This window comes from Chinchilla lanigera, unplaced genomic scaffold (assembly GCF_000276665.1).
Source record: "Chinchilla lanigera isolate Chin_1 unplaced genomic scaffold, ChiLan1.0 scaffold00086, whole genome shotgun sequence".
Taxonomy (NCBI): Eukaryota; Metazoa; Chordata; class Mammalia; order Rodentia; family Chinchillidae; genus Chinchilla; species Chinchilla lanigera.
Window position 1 is genome coordinate 5,306,286 of NW_004955487.1, and position 17,116 is coordinate 5,323,401.

The 17,116-nt window shown below is 53.2% G+C and overlaps 1 protein-coding gene across 1 annotated transcript in view; it reads right to left on the reverse strand.

The window, feature by feature from the left end:
• Nucleotides 1-16,337, reverse strand: part of LOC102025471 — a 22,239-nt gene extending 5,902 nt beyond the window's left edge. The window contains exons 1-3 of the mRNA XM_013504336.1: nt 16,318-16,337; nt 15,172-15,491; nt 14,849-14,892 (exon numbers count right to left, since the gene is read on the reverse strand). Coding sequence (XP_013359790.1) covers nt 14,849-14,892; nt 15,172-15,491; nt 16,318-16,337 — 384 coding nt within the window. The remainder of the gene's footprint in view (nt 1-14,848; nt 14,893-15,171; nt 15,492-16,317) is intronic.
• Between the last annotated feature and the right edge of the window lie 779 nt (nt 16,338-17,116).

Consider the following 17,116-nt stretch of genomic DNA (forward strand, 5'->3'; position numbering starts at 1 on the left):
GGGGTAATGGATAATCCCAGCAGCCTGCACCTTTAGTTCCACTAAAGTTCAGGCTAGTGTCTGGCTGTGAGGCTGGAACTGGACTTGTTCAACCTGCAACACTCTGAGTGCCTCCTGCCAGCTTGAACTCGTGCTTGACCTCCTGCTGACTTGAACTTGGTTCCATCTCACCCTGATACCAGAACCTGCTAGTCGGAGCCAGCCTGCAGCTACTCTGAGTTCCAAGCTCAGCTGGCCCCTCTCCAAGGTGGTTACTGTCCAATATCCCTCTCCTAGGGGATGTCGGAACCCAAACAACTCCCTAGCTACTGCAGGCCACTGCATCCACTGCTCTGTTCCACCGGTGCATTTCTCAGTGGCGGCCTCTGCAGTTGCCAGCAGTCTCTGTGCATCTTCAGGTTCATGCTGCCCCTCCCATGGGAGTCCAGGCTCAGGGAGAAAAAGCCCCCTGCCACCTCCTCCTTCTTCCTCCAAGTCTCTCTTTGCTCTCCCCATGGGCTTCAGTTCTTGCTTCAGATCCTTGCTCTGTCCAGGGAACCCATTTTCCTCATTTTTCTCTTCCTCATGTTGCTATATTCCAGCATCTGTACGCCAAATCTGGGAGAGGCTGTTTTTCTGCTGTTCACTATTCTACCATCCTCCCAGAAGTCACCTCTGGCCACAGTTCTTATGTCTTTCTCGCTGACTTCCTTGACAGTCAAGTCCCTCTCTGACTGTATATTAATTCCTGCTTAACTTAGCTGCCTATAATAAAGTGAGAGCATACTGTGAAGTGAAGCTTGATAGTACTTGGAGGAACAGGCTACAGAGTGTTGGGGGAAAGGGCTACAGGTTATCGGGAGGGCAGCCTAGAGAATATTGAGTTGAATGGATGAGAGAGTACTAGGAGGAACAGCCTAGAGAGTCCTTGGAGGAACAGGCTAGAGAGCCCTGAGATGAATGACTTGCTGTTTTCTGTAGCAGCTCTGGAGTCCTCTTTCCTGAGGGTCTTTAACAGGGGTGATAAAAAATATGATGAATGTTGCTGCCAAACACTATCCAACAGAAAGCAGCTTGTAAAAACATGACACTGTGTCTTCATCCACCGTAGTCACTGGATCTGGCATTGTGCAACTTCTGGCTCTTCCCCAAAGTCACAATGACCATGGAGGAAAAGGTTTTGAATCGATTCAGGACATAGAGGTAGCCAGGACAGAGCAACCAAAGATACTGATTTCCAACAACTTCCTGACTCTTCTTCCCCTTTCTCCTATTCTTTTGTATTGTTTCTCTCTCTCTCTCTCTCTCTCTCTCTCTCTCTCTCTCTCTCTCTCTCTCTGTCTGTCTCTTTCTTCCCCATCCTTCCTGTCCACCCCCTTTCATTTTTTGTGGTACTGGAGATTGAACTCATAGCCTTTGGACTGAGCGCCATGCCCAGTCCTTTATTCCTTTATTTTAAATTTTGAGACAAGGTCTTACTAAGCCACTAAATTGCCCAGGGTGGGTTCAAACTTGCAATCCTCCTGCCTCAGCCTCTCACTGTGCTGGGATGACAGGCATGTACCACCACACCTAGCTTCTGTGGTGTTTTCTTGGAGAAGCCTGAGCCAATGAACATAGATGGAAAGTGGCCTTCCTCTGAAGCACCCCAGCTGGCTCCAGGTGCCATGTCTCTAGTGCCACCTGCAGAGCAGTCCTCGCACTGAGGCACTCTGGGCACTGTCAGGGTGGTCTCTCCTTACTCTTCTGGCTGCCTGTAGCTTTCAGCCACACCAACGCATTCACTCTTTCTGGTATATTCCCACCTCTGCACCCTCTCCTTTCATTCCTGTCCTTTCTCCTGCAGTAGGGGATCCTGGGGACAGAGAGCCGGAGCCCAGGGACTTCCCACTGGACCATCTCTGTGTGGACATAGCTGTTCAGTTTGAGAACACCGGCCTATAATCCTAGCACTTGGGAGGCTGAGGCAGGAGGCCAGCCTGGGCTCCATAGTGAGTTCAAAGTCAGCCTAAATTATATAGCAAGACCTTGTCTCAAAATATCAAAACCAAACCACAAAACACAGATGAGAAAGCTGAGAAGAGAAAGGTAAAGATGCCAAAAGTCCAAAGTGATAGAGCTTGGATTTGAAAGCCTAGTCCCAGAGCCTTTGCTTGGGCCACCACTGTACCGTGATACTAGCACCAAGGAGGGACACATAACAAGATGTCCTGCTATGGTTTGTGTCTGCATGTCCCCTCAAAGCCTCATGCAGTCATGGGGTGGGCTTTTAGAGTTTATGATTGATTCATGGTCCAATGCTGGGATTATGTGTGTGAGTGCTACACTTGCCCTGGGGCAGGTAGTTTGCATACAGTGTAAGGGAGGGAAAGAGGCTTGCTCTTCCAGCTGCTGCTCCTCCCTTTTGCTCTGGTTGCTTTTGCTGTCGTCCACCACCATGAAAGGTTGCCCTCTGCCATGTGCCACCCTGCTTTGGAGCCACCTGAGTATGGACTGAAACCTCCACAGACTGTGAGCTAAATAAACCTTTCCTTCCTTAATTCTGGGTGTCAGGTATTTTGTCTCAGCAATGAGAGAAAAGTAACCAAGACATGTCCCAAGGGCAATTAATTCAACAGCTCAAGGCTGTCACCAGAACTCTAGTCCTTTTCATCTTTTTGTTCTTCCCTCTCTGGCCTCTTCGCTTTTGTGTTTAGTGTTATGCCTTGATGTCACAATATGGCCGCAGTAGCTCCAAGTATCACATCACAGAAAATGAGAAAGAGCCCTCCTTGCTACTCTTTTAATGGTAAAGGAAGCCAGGTGTGGTGGCGCATGCTTGTAATCCCAGAACTTGGAAGGCTGAGGCAGGAGGATCATTGTGAGTTCGAGATCAGCCTGGGCTACAAAGTGAGCTCCAGGCCAGCCTGAACTGCATAGCAAGACCCTGTCTCAAAAAGACCAAAAAAAAAAAAAAAAAGTATTGGAAACATTCCCCAAATTCTCCCAGAAACTTCCCCTCATGCCCTATTAGTCAGATGAAGTCACATGCTCATTCATAAACAAATCACTGAAGAAACAGGATTGGCTCAGAGCAATCAAGATTCCCCTCTGTTGGGCTGAGGCTCTACTTGTCCAAACTGGAAGGACATGGGCCAGCAGGACATTATTTCTGGTACCCACCCTGCCCTTGGAGACAGAGGTCATTACCAAGACTCCCACAGCAGCATCCCAGGCTGGGTCAAGGCCCAAGGCGATTAGTTGTCACTGTTTTATTTTATTTGTACTGGGAATCGAACTAAGGACCTTGTGCTTGCCAAGGCAGCAGGTGCTGTGCCACTGAGGTATATCCCCAGCCCATTTTGTATTTTATTTGTTCTGAGCAGCAGAGCACATGAGCCGGAAATGGACTCACTCCATCCATCCGTTACCTGTCATCCACCCAGCTCATGTCGCCCCATTTCCCCAGTGATCCTGGTCCCACAGGAAGGTGGACATAGCTCCTTGCAGTGTGACCCCGTGTGGTCTGTCCCCTGTCCCAGGAGGGCAGCACTGTGGCCCCTGGGTCTCCTTTGTGTCCCCAGCATCTCACACAGTGCCCGGCACAGACGGGAGCTGACCAAATGTTTGAGGCAAAGGGAAAAAAGAGGCGTGGCCCCATAGTGCAAGTTACAGATTCAGCTGTGCCCCTACCTTTAAAGCATGGGCTACGGAGACGTTCAAGATCCAACTTTAACACGTATTTTCTGTGTTCGCCCTCTGTGTTCAAATCTGCTCTATCAGTGACCTAGCGGCCCACCATTCCTACTTCCAGAAAGTTGTATTTGAATATGAAATGAGAGCCAGAAAGAAGAAATGCATAAAATCTGTAAGATGTCACAGATTTGACTTTTTCCAAATTGTGTTAGTCTCTCATATATGAAATATTGAAATAGCTTCTGTTTCAACTCAGACTTCAACAGAAGTCTGTTTCAACCTGAATCGTGTCTCCTCCCAGCATGCACATAGCACCTCAGGATGTGACTGTGTTTGGAGACAAGGCCTTTGAAGAAATAATTAAGCTGAAATGAAGTTCTATGAGTGGGCCCTACTTCAATACTACTGGTGTCCTAATAGTATCTGAGCTGGGGATGGTGATCCCAGCACTCAGGAGGCTGAGGCAGAAGGACTGCCACAGGTTTGAGGTCAGCTGGGGATATGTAGCCAGCTCAAGTCCAGCCTGAACTACAAAGTAAGACTTTGTCTCAAAAAAAAAGAAAAGTTACTTTATTACAATTTCACCAAAAAAAAAAATAATAATAATAAAGTGTATACATCAAACGATTGGAGGTGAACTCTGGGCCCTCCAGCCTGCACTCCTGCTCTCCTCACACTTCTCCCCCTCTGCTTGCAAAGGCAGCTAAGTTTTATTTTCCTCAGCCTCGCTCCTGAGCCTGCCCATCCCATGCTCTGCCCGCAGATGGGCTCAGGAAATACTGTCATCCCCTTGGTCCAGGGCAGGGGTGACCGGCTCTGAACTTGTCTGGTACAGCATGGAGGAAAGGTACATACCCCCCACAGCTGGCGTGGGTTGCTTACCTTTGCTGCTACCCGTTAAACACACACCTGTCCACACCCCAGCCCCCAGCGAGTGACAAGGGGATTATCCCAGCCCTGGGAAACAGAGGCTTTGGACTACGGTAGAAATGAGCCCTCCCAGCCCCTTCGGCCAGTAGCAGCCAAAGTCACTTAGGGTGAGCATAAGAGCTGGGTTGTGATCACAGGGGCAGTCAGGAACAGCAGATGTGGGCAGCGCCCGAAGTGATACAGTACTATCCAGGGCAAAAGGGCAAGGGAGGCCTAGGTGGATACTCTAATAGAGTGACAACCACTACTATACAAAGAGCCAATCACATCTGTGCTGTACTGGACCAATCAAAAACTTGCCATTTTCAACGCTTTATTTGAATCTGGTGCTATTCATAGGGCCAATCACAAGACATTCTTTTCAATCCTTCCTTCATTTGCATGTGGACATAGCCAATCAAAAGACATTATTTATGATCCCTCATTTACATGTAATAGGAAGCCAAGTGAATTTTCTGACGGGACATTATACATGAGCTGACCAGGAGTGAGTGTTGAGGGAATGACTTCCCACTGCCTTATCTGCAGGACAGAGAGATAACCTGGGAACTTTGGACCCTAAGAACTTCCTTCCCCTTGGCCCCTGGCGCTGTGAGCCCTTTTGCCACTCTGCTCACTCCGCAGAGTGTAGCCCTTTCCTCACCCTCAGTACACTGTTTCACTGCCTTGGTTGTGCATCTAGTCCAATTCTTTGTTTGGGACCCAAGGCACCTGGAGAAAAGGCCCGCGGGGCGCTCCTCCAGTAACACCAGAAGTATGTGAGCCCTTCCCCGCCCCAGTCCCACAGGCTCAGCATCGCCCAGTTCCCAGGTAAGGGGTGCTCAGCGCTGGGGCTCAGGCCCCACCATCCCACAGGGTCAAACACAGTCACATCCTCAGGAGGAATCTTGTACCTCTGCAGGGCTTAGCTGCCAAAGTTCTCTGAGGCCCCAGTTATCGGATGGGGTGGGGACCATCGATGTCTTCCAGGTTCTTATTCATCCTGATCAATGGACTGGCCAGCACAATTGGCAGGTGTGAAAGATTACTATTATAGGGCAAAAATGAAAAGAAAAAAGAGAAGTACATGAGGATTGCTCAGGGAGAAAAGGGTGCTTTGAAAGAAACAGAAAATTCATCCTGCAAGCAGAACACATTGCTTCGAGAACAGGAGGGCAGTAAGCCCCAAAGTGCATTACTCCCGTCTTTCTATAGCTTCTCTGATAGGCCATCCTGGCGGTACCACTTGATCTGGTGCTAGAAGACTAGCATCAGAGGCTAGATGACAGGATGGGCATTCAGCCTTTCCTGTGTCAGAAGACTGCTATCAGGTGCCAGGCTCGAGGTGTCCTCACGTCAGAAGATTGTACCAGTGCAGGGCTTGGTGCAATCCCAGTCAGGCTCTGATGCTTCTATTCTGGGCCCATGGTTAATTAGCAGGTCGTGCCCAGCTGGTCCAGCCACGTGGCTGTGCCCTGGCCCCTTACTTCAGCCGTGGTGCTCACGTACAGGACCCTAGGGTGTGGATCCGTCTCCTCAGGAGCCCTGGCTTGGGGAGAGGGAGTCAGAGTCACAATACAGCTGCAGCTGCCAGGGGCTCGGTGACCACGAAATAGGGTGCCCAGCATCAGCACCAAGTCCTGTTTCAGCCAAGTAGATCTCCACCAAAGGGCATCGCCACCTCCAGAGTCCCAGCAACTTCTGGAGACCTGCGGGTTTGCGATCTGTGAAAGGGCAATGCTAACAGCCTCCACCACAGAGAGGAGGAGGAAGGCAAGAGGAAGAGCAGGCGGTGGCACCTATCTGGGCCTGGCAGGATGCAGGCACTGATTCCTTCAGGGACTCCCCAAACGCTACACCACTGGATATGGGGACACCCGCAGGCGGAGGGCCACATCCGCATGGCAGTGAGTGTGGCAGATGAGAAGTGCCCGCCTCTCCTGCGTGGGGGTGGCTGTGCTTCAGCAGAGCTGTCACCTCTCCTCGTTTCCCTGTAATTTTCCCTGGGTCCCCACCCAAAGAGGGACTGGGACAGCTTGGTCTCCCGTCCCCCCAAGGCAGTTTTGCTGCTACCCTCAGGCCTCTTGGCCAGGAGGACAGTGGGCTGGGTGCCCCTCTGAAGAGGTGGCAGAGAAACCTCCCTGGTGTAGCAAAGGACAAGTCTGGGCCCCTTATGAATATCCCAACACCCCCAAACCTCAGGAAGCTGCGACTAACACAGCCAGCACTGCTGAGGGTGCCACCAAGCTACCCAGCCTTCAGAGCCTGGCCCAGTGCCTCTTCTTCCAGGAAGCTTTCCTTGATAGCCTCATCCAGAAGAGTGGTCACCATTTTCTTGCTAAGTTGCCCAGCTGAGCTAGAGTGTACAGTCCCCCTGCCTCTGCCTGCCAGAGTGCTGGGATGACATATGCACACCACCATGCCCAGCTTTTTTTCTTTTAAGAGCAGTTTCAGGTTCACAGCAAAATTGGGCAGAAGGACCCACGTGCTCTTGTACAGCCCCTGCCCCAGTAGCACGTGAACCCCATGGGGACTCATCTTTCTCACCCTCGGGAAGATTCTGAGCTGGAAAATGTTCTGGTATCTTTCACTTCCTCCAAGCACTGAATCCTGGTTGTTATCTGTTATGGTTTGTGTCTGGGTGTCCCCCCAAAGCCTCACACTGCCATGGGGCAGGCTTTTAGAGTTTGACTGATAATGGGTGTGGGAGCTACACCCGCCCTGGGGTGGATAGTTTGCATATGTAAGGGAGAGGAAGAGGCTGCTTGCTGCGATTCCTCGTTTTTGTTTTTGTTGTTTTTGCTGTGTTCTGCTGCCATGAGCTGTAGCCCTCTGCCATGTGCCACTCTACCTTGTAACCTGCCAAGTATGGACTGAAACCTCCACAAACTGTAAGTGAAATAAACCTTTCCTTCCTTAATTTTGGGCATCAGATATTTTGTCCCAGCAACGAGAGAAAAGTAACCAAGACAGAATTTGGTACCAGGAGTGGGGTCATTGCTGTGACTATATCTGACCATGTGGTTCAAGAGCCTTTGGAAGTGGCTTGTGGGAAGTGTTTGGAAAGGTTTGGAGTTGTTGCCTGAAAGAGAAGCACTAGAACACCTTCGGCTGTTCCGTCTGGGAGATTCTGGTCAGAGCACAGAAGACCAGAAAGCTGATAGAAATCTTGCCGGTAAAGACCAGGTTTGGGAGGTTTCTGCTGGGAAGAAGGACTGCATTGGTTGTTGGACTCCAGATGATGTGTGTTATGGCTTGGCAGAAAGTTTATCTGCATTTTGCTCATGTCCAGAGACTTTGCCTAAGACTGCTCATGTCACTGGACCACTTATCAAGGCCCTGACTCCAAAAATAAAAAGGGCCTGGGATGCGGCTTGGTGGGGCAGCCCTGTGTTCCACCCTCAGCACTGGCACCACTGAAGAACAAAGAGTAAGCGGAGGAAAACCAGAGAACAAGCAGGCATTTGCTGGGCAGTTATCGATTAGCAGAAATGTGCGGAATCTCCTGCCTGGGTGCGAGCCTTGGGCTTGGGGAGGGGCTGCCCAAGGGCTGAGCCCAGGGGCTGAGTGGAGCCCACCCCTTGTCCGGCCCATTCCCAGGGACTTCTCCATGGCTCCATCTTCCCTATTCCCTGGACAATGAGTTCAGCCTGGAGCCAGAGTCCAGCCCCGCGCTTGTTACCTCCGTGTGCACCCCATACTCTGAGCACAGCCTGCGGCAGCTCAGCCAGACTTCCGTGGCCAGGCAAGCGGCCATTGGTGACACAGGAACCCCAGCTTTCCAGGTCAAGGAAAGTCTGTGACAGGCAGCGCGCATCTTGTGAGCAGGCCTGAATGCAACTCTTCACTGGTTCTTTTTGGGGAGCCTGGCTTAACTCTCCCTGGAGAGCACTTTTGGGGGCTCCCACATGTTGGAGATGCAGAGTGTAGTTTACCAGCACAGGCCCCTCCCCTACCTGGATTTTTTTTTCAACAGGGTCTCACCCTATAGCCCAGGCTGTCCTCAAACTTGCAGTGATCCTCCTGCCTCAGCCCCCCGAGTGCATGGATTACAGGTGTGCACCATCCTGCTCCGCTCTGAGGTCTGGAAATTGAGGCTAGTTTTCCATTTGGTGTCCTGGGAGTTGGGTTATTACTGCCAAGGACAAAAGAATGGGCTTCTGGAACTGTGTCCCTCAGAGGTAAGCTATTGAGAGGAAGCTGGGATGCTCCCAGAAAGCTGGTGAATCCCTGGTGAAGCGCAGCTGAGGCCATCCTGGGAGGCGAGGACCCCTGGTGTCTCCAGCAGGCTCTTCAGTGGGTCAGGGAGGGTGGGAAGGACAGCTTGTATTTGGGGTTTTGCTGTGCTGCATACCTTCAGAAGGACAGAGGATTCCGAGGATGAAAGGATTTCAAGACTCCACCCAGCAAATGTGGCCCATGTCCTACCTGCTGAATAAATTCAGTTCAGTCCAAATACCATCTTGGAGGCCTAGAGTGCTGGTGGGAAGGGAGTGAGGGGAGCACACAGGAAGGACCTGCTAACTGGGCCATTGCTACACCCACCACCCTTGCAAGAGCCTGCATGAAAGAGCCCTACTTTATGCATGGAACAGGCATTTCCCCATTTTCTGAGAGGATAATGTGGTATTTGGTCAAGGATACCACATACAGTTGTACAGGTTGTCCACTACACAAGGGCACCCAGCATGGGGAGAGACGGGGACCAGCCTGTTCAGCACATCATGTGTCCATGGGGCCAGAGGGGTGCACATCTCCGTGTCACATGAAGGCTCCACTTCCCACTTGCTCCTAGCCCTGTCCGCATAAATTCTCTGAGACTGGACTTGGGTTGTGCCCACAGCAGCCCATTTTCCTCCACCAAAGAACTCGTGGTCTCAGCGTAGCATTTTAGAACCAGTACAGGTTTATCCAGTGCTCAGGTTCCTGATTCCCAGGCAACAACACCTTCATTTTCTCGACCGGCCTCCCAGTGTGTGCTGCTATTACTCGGTTCTACAGTGGGGCTGAGGCCCAGCAGGTGATAAATCCCCTGCTCACCACCAGGTGCAAGTTAGACACACAGCCCGGCAGCTCTGTCCTCTGGTGGCTCACAGCGTGGCCCTGCACCCAGGGCTTCCACGACCCCAGAGCGAGTTAGAACACAGAGCCTCCCACCCACCCTCTCCAGACTCGCGTCTGCAGCTGAGCACAGTGGCACAAGCCTTTCATCCCAGCTGAGAGGCTGAAGCAGTAGGGTTGCAAGTTCAAAGCCATCTTGAGCAACTTAGTGACTTAGTGAGACCCTGTCCCAGAATAAAAATACGAATGAAAAGATGAAAGCCCCGGTGACCTGACTGCTCAGGGTGGTCTGAGAAACCTGGGCTCTGTGTGGGAGTCCCAGCCACCTGCAGCTCCAGCCCTTCGCTTACTGTGACCTTTGGCCAACACCCCACAAGCCGCACCTTCCTCCTCCACCCTTCCTGCCTTGTGGCTCCCCCACCCACTAGGGCAGGATCCTCCCTCCTGCTCAGCGCTTTGAGGTCCTCCTGACACTGCTGGTTTTGCTAGGAGTTGGGCAGGACTAGTTCCTTTGGTTTTGTTTCATTTCTGAGACAGGGTCTCACCATGGAGTTTAGACTGGTCTTGAACTCCCTGTGATCCTCCTGCCTCAGCTTCCCACGTGCTGAGAAGACAGGTGTGCACCACCACACCCAGCTCTAATTCGCCCTTTGTCTTCCACCTGTCACACAGGACAGCTGGGCTCTGAGGCCCTTCCCTACCCTTTCCTACCTCCAGGACCCTGGCCCGGCTCCTCCATGGTCCCCAAGCCTGGGCCTTGCCTGACCCCCAGTGAAGACCTGGACTCAGCACCCCTGTTTGGCAGCCGGGGTGGCCTTGGCTTTGTCTTCGTCTTCCTCTTCCCTCTGACGCCTTCCTCCTTCCGGCCCTCCCTGTGGAGCAGGCCTTCGTCACAGGCACCCCCTGCTGGCCTCAGCACGCAGCCCGTGCCCGGAGCAAGCGGGAGTGGCAGAGGCTGCGGGCCAGATGGCTGAGCCCTGTCCCCACGGCAGTTCTGGTGGCACCGAGAGAGCTCTCTTTCTCTTCTTAAGGCTGGGGACAGGCATAGGCATCTGGTGGGTGGGCTGTCTCGGGAGAGTTAGCATTGAGCCGGTTGTCCTTGGATGGGGACAACAGAGCTGGACACTTCGTAGGGAAGCATGAGCGGGGACACTGTCCCGCCAGAGTCGCACAGCCACCGTTCCTAGGCCATCACGAACTCCTCCTCTCCGTGTCCCGGCCCCGGCCCCTTTCTGCTGGGCAGGAAAATGCAATGAGGGTGGCACAAGTCACAGTGGAGCTTGTCGTGGCCTGGGGTTCACTGCTCACGGTGGGCCACAGAACAGCGAAGACGACACAGTCACCCCTTCCGGCCACTGCAGGCCCTGACTTTCCCAGGACGGCTTGCTGGCGCCCGGCCGCTTTGGTGTTGTTGAAGTGGATGAAAGAGCTGGAGTCCTTGCACCTCCAACCACACTGGAGGTCACAGCTGCCTCTGGGCTTGAGATGCAAAGGACAGACTGACAGATGGACACATGCACCCAGAGAGACGCAAGCACAGATACAACAGATACAACTGCAACGCGACCCCCACCCTGTCACTGTGGGGGGTCCCCAGCCCCACAGACCCTCCCAGACCCCTGGGGACTCCGATGTGATGTCGGTGCTTTGAGTGCTTGTGCTGAGGCGCACACGTCCACGTGTGCACATCCATGCACTGTCCCCCAGGGCACGGACCTCGGCCAGAGCAGGTGTGTGGGTGTCCCCCTCCCCCAAATGGGCGGCTGGAGAGAGAGACCAGGCCCCAGCTTGATGAACACTGTGGTCCCACCCAGCAGGCAGCAGGCGTTGCCATGGAGATGAGAGGCTGTGCTGCTGCCCCGGGAAGCAGAGTGGGCGGAGCAGCACAGACCCACAGAGCTCAGGGCGGGAGTGGAAGGGGCCGAGTGCTCTGTGGTGACAGGGCCAGGGCTCTGGTGGCGGGAGCCTGTTAGCGATGCTGGGTTGGCCAAAGACGGACGAAAGGGCCTCTTTCTCCCGCCTCCCCCTCTCCTTCCTTCTTGCTTTCATGGTCCCTCAGGTAGGGTGGAAGTCACCCAGGATCAGGGTGCCAATCCCTGCTCACTCACGCTGGCACTGTGAGAAGCTTGTTCAGCATTCCTGAACCTTAGTCTTCATGTCTGAGAAATAGATGGAAGAACCCTGACCTACTCACCTCAAAGCTGCTGAGGAAATTCAATGATTCAAAACAAATCCACTCTGGAGCTGCTGTGAAAATTGTCTGAACACTTAAAAATATCAGTGTGCAAGTTGGCTGGGTGGCTTACACCTGTCATCCAGCACTCAGGAGGCTGAGGCAGGAGGATTGCTATGAGTTTGAGACCAGTCTGGGCTACATAGTAAGTTCAAGCCCATCCTGGACTGCATAGTAAGACCCTGTCTCAACAAACAAAGACAAATTCTGCGGGTTCAAAGTCATAGGGTCAGAGTGGAGCTGGGAGCTGGGATTCAATCCCCTGTGACGTCAGATCAGCACGTTGTGACCCTGCTGTCCATGTGTCCCCAGGCTCCCGGTGCATGCTGTCCTGTTGGAGGTGGTAAGGAGGGGGGGCGGGCCCTAAGTCCCTGCTTTCGGTCACCGAGCTGAGCCTGCTCTATAGGTCATACACGGCTCGTGTCTCTTCACTTACAGGAAAGAGCAGGCAGCAGTGGTCTGTCCAGGGCCCGACTGTCCTGCACCACGGCCAACCTGCTCCCTGCCCGCCCTGGGCTGCCTCCTGCCTGCATCCTTCCTCCTGGCCTCTTCTGCCCTCCACAGCCTCCTGTAAGGTGGTGATCACTGTGACCCAGGGACAGACAGATAGTGGTGTCCCTGCCTAGGGCCCTGACACCAACCCCGTGGGGCCACCGGTATGAGCTTGGCTGAAGCTATGAAACCTGTTTAAGTACCATTCCCATCTGAGGGCCTGTTTGTTTGTTTTGTTAGATCAGGTTGGCCTTGAACTCCAGGTGATCCTCCTGCCTCAGCCTCCAGAGTGCTGGGATGACAGGCACGTGCCCCCTATACAAGCCCTCTGCAGGTCTTGGGGGTGGAGTAAGCGCTGCTGTCCACCAACCAGCACTCTGGCCTTCAGTACCTGCGCACACACTGTGGGTCTGCTTCCGGGCCGTGGAGCTGAGGCCAGACCAGTCCCTGAGACCAGAGCTCAAATCCCGCCTCTGCCTCTCACTGGCTGTGTGCTGGAGAAAGCCCCGCGGCCTCTCTGAGCTTTGTCCTGAGACCTCTGACCCCAGGCTCCAGGTGGCTGTCTGCTCTGGCTCGACTTCTGGTGCTGATGGAGCAGGTTGGGAAGAGAGCCGTGGAGGAGGCGACAGGCTCACCAGGGGCGCTGTAAGTAGGGCGGCTGGTGTGGGAGGAGACACGGTACCCGCCACACGGACTGGCACCTCCTGAGGCCTGGGTGGAGACGTTAGCTCTGGCAGAAAGAATCTATTGCCATGGCAACACAATCTTCCATCCCTGGCTGTGTCCTCAAGGGGGAGCAGTCTTAGAAAAACGGGGGAATGTAGGGCCACTCAAATGGGAGGTTTCCTGGGGTCATGCCCTTACGCCACCAACAACCTGCTCCCCATAGGATAAAGAGAGCCACCTCTTTCATACACTCACTCACTCACACAGTCATTCAACAAACGCTTACTAGGACCCTACCTAGAGATGCAGAAATTCATCTAATTTAGTTCTAAACTGGAAGAGCTCCTGGTCTGGTGGGGAGACAAGTGTCTAAAGGGTGGCCATGTGGAGGAAAAAGAGCTACACCTATGTCGGGGTTGCTGAGAAAGCTTCCTGGAAGAAGCTCTCTGCAGGAGTCCCAAGGGCCCTGGTCCCATTTGACAGAGGGCAGCACTGAGGCCCAAAGGGGACAAATGGCTTCCAGCAGATCGGCAAATTGGTGACAGTGCATGGGGGAACGGACATTCCTAAAATGAACGGTGATTTTACATCTGACCTGAATAAATCATTTATTTCTGGATGTTAATAATTGAAAAGCCTCCATTTCACCAGTGCCTCATCAAAAATAGAAAACATTGCTCCTCTTCTTTCTAGATGTCTTGTAAGTGGCCAGTGATGGGAGGACCAGGGGCTGGTCACCCACTCCCTTGCCCTTGGGCCAGCCTGTGCCCTGTCACGTGGTCCTCCCCAGCACACTGCCATCCCTACATGGCCTAGGAGGTCCCCCACGTTTCCTACTGCCTTTCTTACTGGGCGCCCCGCGGTAGTGACACTACTGGCCAGAAGTGGGGAGAGAATTCTGCACCTTCCTGCTCCCCAGTCTCAGTCCCCAGACCTGGTACACAGGGGGCTGACAGCCAATGGAAACATCCAGCCCTTGGGGACAGAGAGGGAGAGAGCCACAGTGCCAACAGGTATGAGAAGAAGCCAGGTATTGTGGCTGATACCTGTAATCCTAGCCCTCAGGAGGCTGAGGCAGGAGGATCACCAAGAGTTTAAAGCCAGCCTGGGCTACATAGTGAGTTCAAGGCCAGCTTGGACTTCATAGCAAGACTCTGGCTCCAAAAACTAAGATGAAGGATGGAAAGGAGAGAGGGAAGGAGGGAAGGAAAAGGATAATGATCTCTTTGAGCCCAGACAGGGAAACTGCCTTTCCCTGCTATAACCAAAATGCCTGGCATGCACAACTTAAAGTAGAAAAGGGTTTTCCCAATATGGTTCACAGTTTCAGAGGTGCAGTCCATGGTAAGCTGCTCTAAGAGAGAAACCTCATGGCAGAAGGGTGTGGGGAGGGAAGCTGCTCACTCCATGGTGGCCAGGAAGCAGAGAGAGAAGGGAGGAGCCAAGGAGCCAGGGACAAGAACGCATCCTTCCAGGTCACACCCCAGTGACCTCCTCCAACCAGACCCCGCCTCCTACAGCACATTCAGCCACGAACTCATCCATGATGAATCCACTGATGAATACAGTGCCCCATGATCCATCACCTTCCAAAGCTTCCAGTCTATACACAGGAGACTTTTAAAAGATTTTATGTATTTATTTAGAGACACAGTCTCGCTACGTAGTTCAAGCTGACCTTGAACTCACTATGTAGCCCAGGCTGGCCTCAACTCCCAGTGATCCTCCTGCCTCAGCCTCCTGAGTACTGAAACGACAGGCATGCACCACCATATCCAGCTCCCTGCCTGTCTTTGCGTAATGGATAAATATGCAGGTGTGCTGACTTCATACCTCTGGATCTGGAGCCTGTGTTGCAGACTTCACCTGGATCAGCCCTGTGGTGGGAACAGAAGCCTCAGTCACTCCAGGGTGCCTGTGGCTGGGGAGTGACAGCTGGTCTTCAGTCATGCACAGGGAAAGTATATGAGGTATGATAAAAAAATACAGTGAACATTAAAAATTTCATTACAATAAAAGCTACATTGCTTCTAATCCCCTCTGATCCTCCTCTCATCCCCTCATCCTTGCCCGGCCTCCCTTGGATTCTAAATAAACAGTTCTCAGTGGAAAGCGCCAGCCCCCTGCATTGGCCTGGGGAGGGTCACCCTGCCTACCCTTCACACGGTCACCAGGTCCCTCGAGGCTCCTATTGACAGCCGTTGCCAAGGTAATGTCAGAAACTGGGCTGCAAACAGGCAGAAACAGTTGGTTCTTCGTGCTTTGGAAGCCACCAAGAAGCTGGCCAGAGTTTCCTGCAATCACAGATGTGTGCTGAGGCTCCTCTCCCTCCTCCCCCTCTTCCTCCTCCTCCTGCTCTTCCTTCTGGGACCTGATGGCCCAGCCCTGGAATAAGGTTTTGTTTTCGCAGTACTTAGGGTTGAACCCAGTATCTTCACACTGAACTGTAACAGAAGATGCCCCCGGAGCCAGTATACTTCAGTTTGTTAGTTGCTTGGGTAATAGTTCCTATTCCAGTTCCTGTTGCTTCTGTCTCTGTGAAACAGCTGGTCACTATGATGCACCTTGTATAAACCAATCCCCAACTGACAAGCCATTGCTTCTCAGCCTTTGGCTGAGATCGAGTGCAGTACCCAATAGACAAGCCAGCCTGCCTCTCTACCTCCTGCTTGCTTATCCCATACAAGCGCTGGAACCGCCAGAGATCAGGGACTGATATTCTGGGAATGATCCTGATCAGTGCCCAACGATGTAAATAAATCTGCCTCCAAATCCTGGGTGTCGTTTGGTGTTTCTGCTTGCTACCAGCCCTTTTTTTTTTTTTTTTTTTTAAGTTTTTCTTATTTTGAGACAGGGTTGCTAAGTTACCAAGTTGCCCAGGCTGTGCTTGGATTTGCAGTCCTCCCATCTCTGCCTCCCAGAGTGCTGGGATGACACCTCATTTCTTTTAAACAACAGCCCCTATCCTAGCTCCTCTGGGCTGGCCCAGGCCCAGAGCTCCCTGCCGTCATCCACCATGAGTGGTGGCCCTTCTGTGGGCGTGCGGTCCCAGGGGCACCACAGCGCAGCCCACAGGGTCCTGAGGTTGAGGGGGACCAGGCCTGCAGGGGAGAGGACCAGGGGCTGACGGTGACGGGGAGCCCGAGATGTGATGGAGCCAGGCTGCTGCTGCAGGGAGGACAGGGCCACCAGCTCAGCCCCCTCTGTCTCTGTCCCTTCCCGTGTGGAGAAAGAGCAGAGTGTTGACCAACTTTAAAGTTTCATTTGAGCAACTATTTCCGCAGCTACAAAAATCCATCCACCCGAGGGCAAGGTAGTGCATGCCTATAACCCCAGCGTTTGGGAGGCTGAGGCAGGAGGATCGCAAATTATGCCCAGCCTGGGCCATTTAGCCACTTAGTGAGAGAGCCTGCCTCAAAAGAAAAAGAATTTTGAAGAAGGACTGGGGATACAGCTCAGTGTGAAGGCCGTAAGTTTAATCCTCAGTACTGCGGAAAAAAAATTAAAGAAAAATAAAGTGGAGCATCAAGGCCCTTGGCTTGCCAGGGAGGACAGGATTTCCACAGCATCCCGGGACACAACCAGCTACTCTTACCCGGGTTCAGGACGTGCCCGAGGCTGTGGGGAGAGGGAAATCCTGCCCCACCCTGCCGGCCCTGCTGGCTTGGGGACAGGGCGCGGGACAGGCTTTCTGGGCGCTCTGAGCAGGAGCTGATTCTTTCTCAACAACCCCAGCCCAGCGCAGCCACCGGGGCCTGAAACAAACTCTCAGGTAACATAACCTGAACGGGCACCCAGGGCAACTGGGACCCTGGCGCCCCACTGGTCCTGTCAGCCCGGGGGGTGGTGCTGTTGTCATCCCCCTAGGAAGGGAGTCGTGTGCCCAGAGAAGACAGTTAACCAGCCCAAAGCAGCTGGCCCGGGGCACCACAGAGCCGGGACCTCCCCAGCAGTCCAAGGGCATGGCGCGCCATTTCATTTACTTATTTAATTCCTTCCCTCAGTGCTAAGGGAGCAGGGGAGCCAGGGCTCCACCCAAGAGGCCTGGCCAAGTGTCTTTCACCCCAGGGAGTTTCTGCTGCTCCTTCCCAGCCAAGGAAA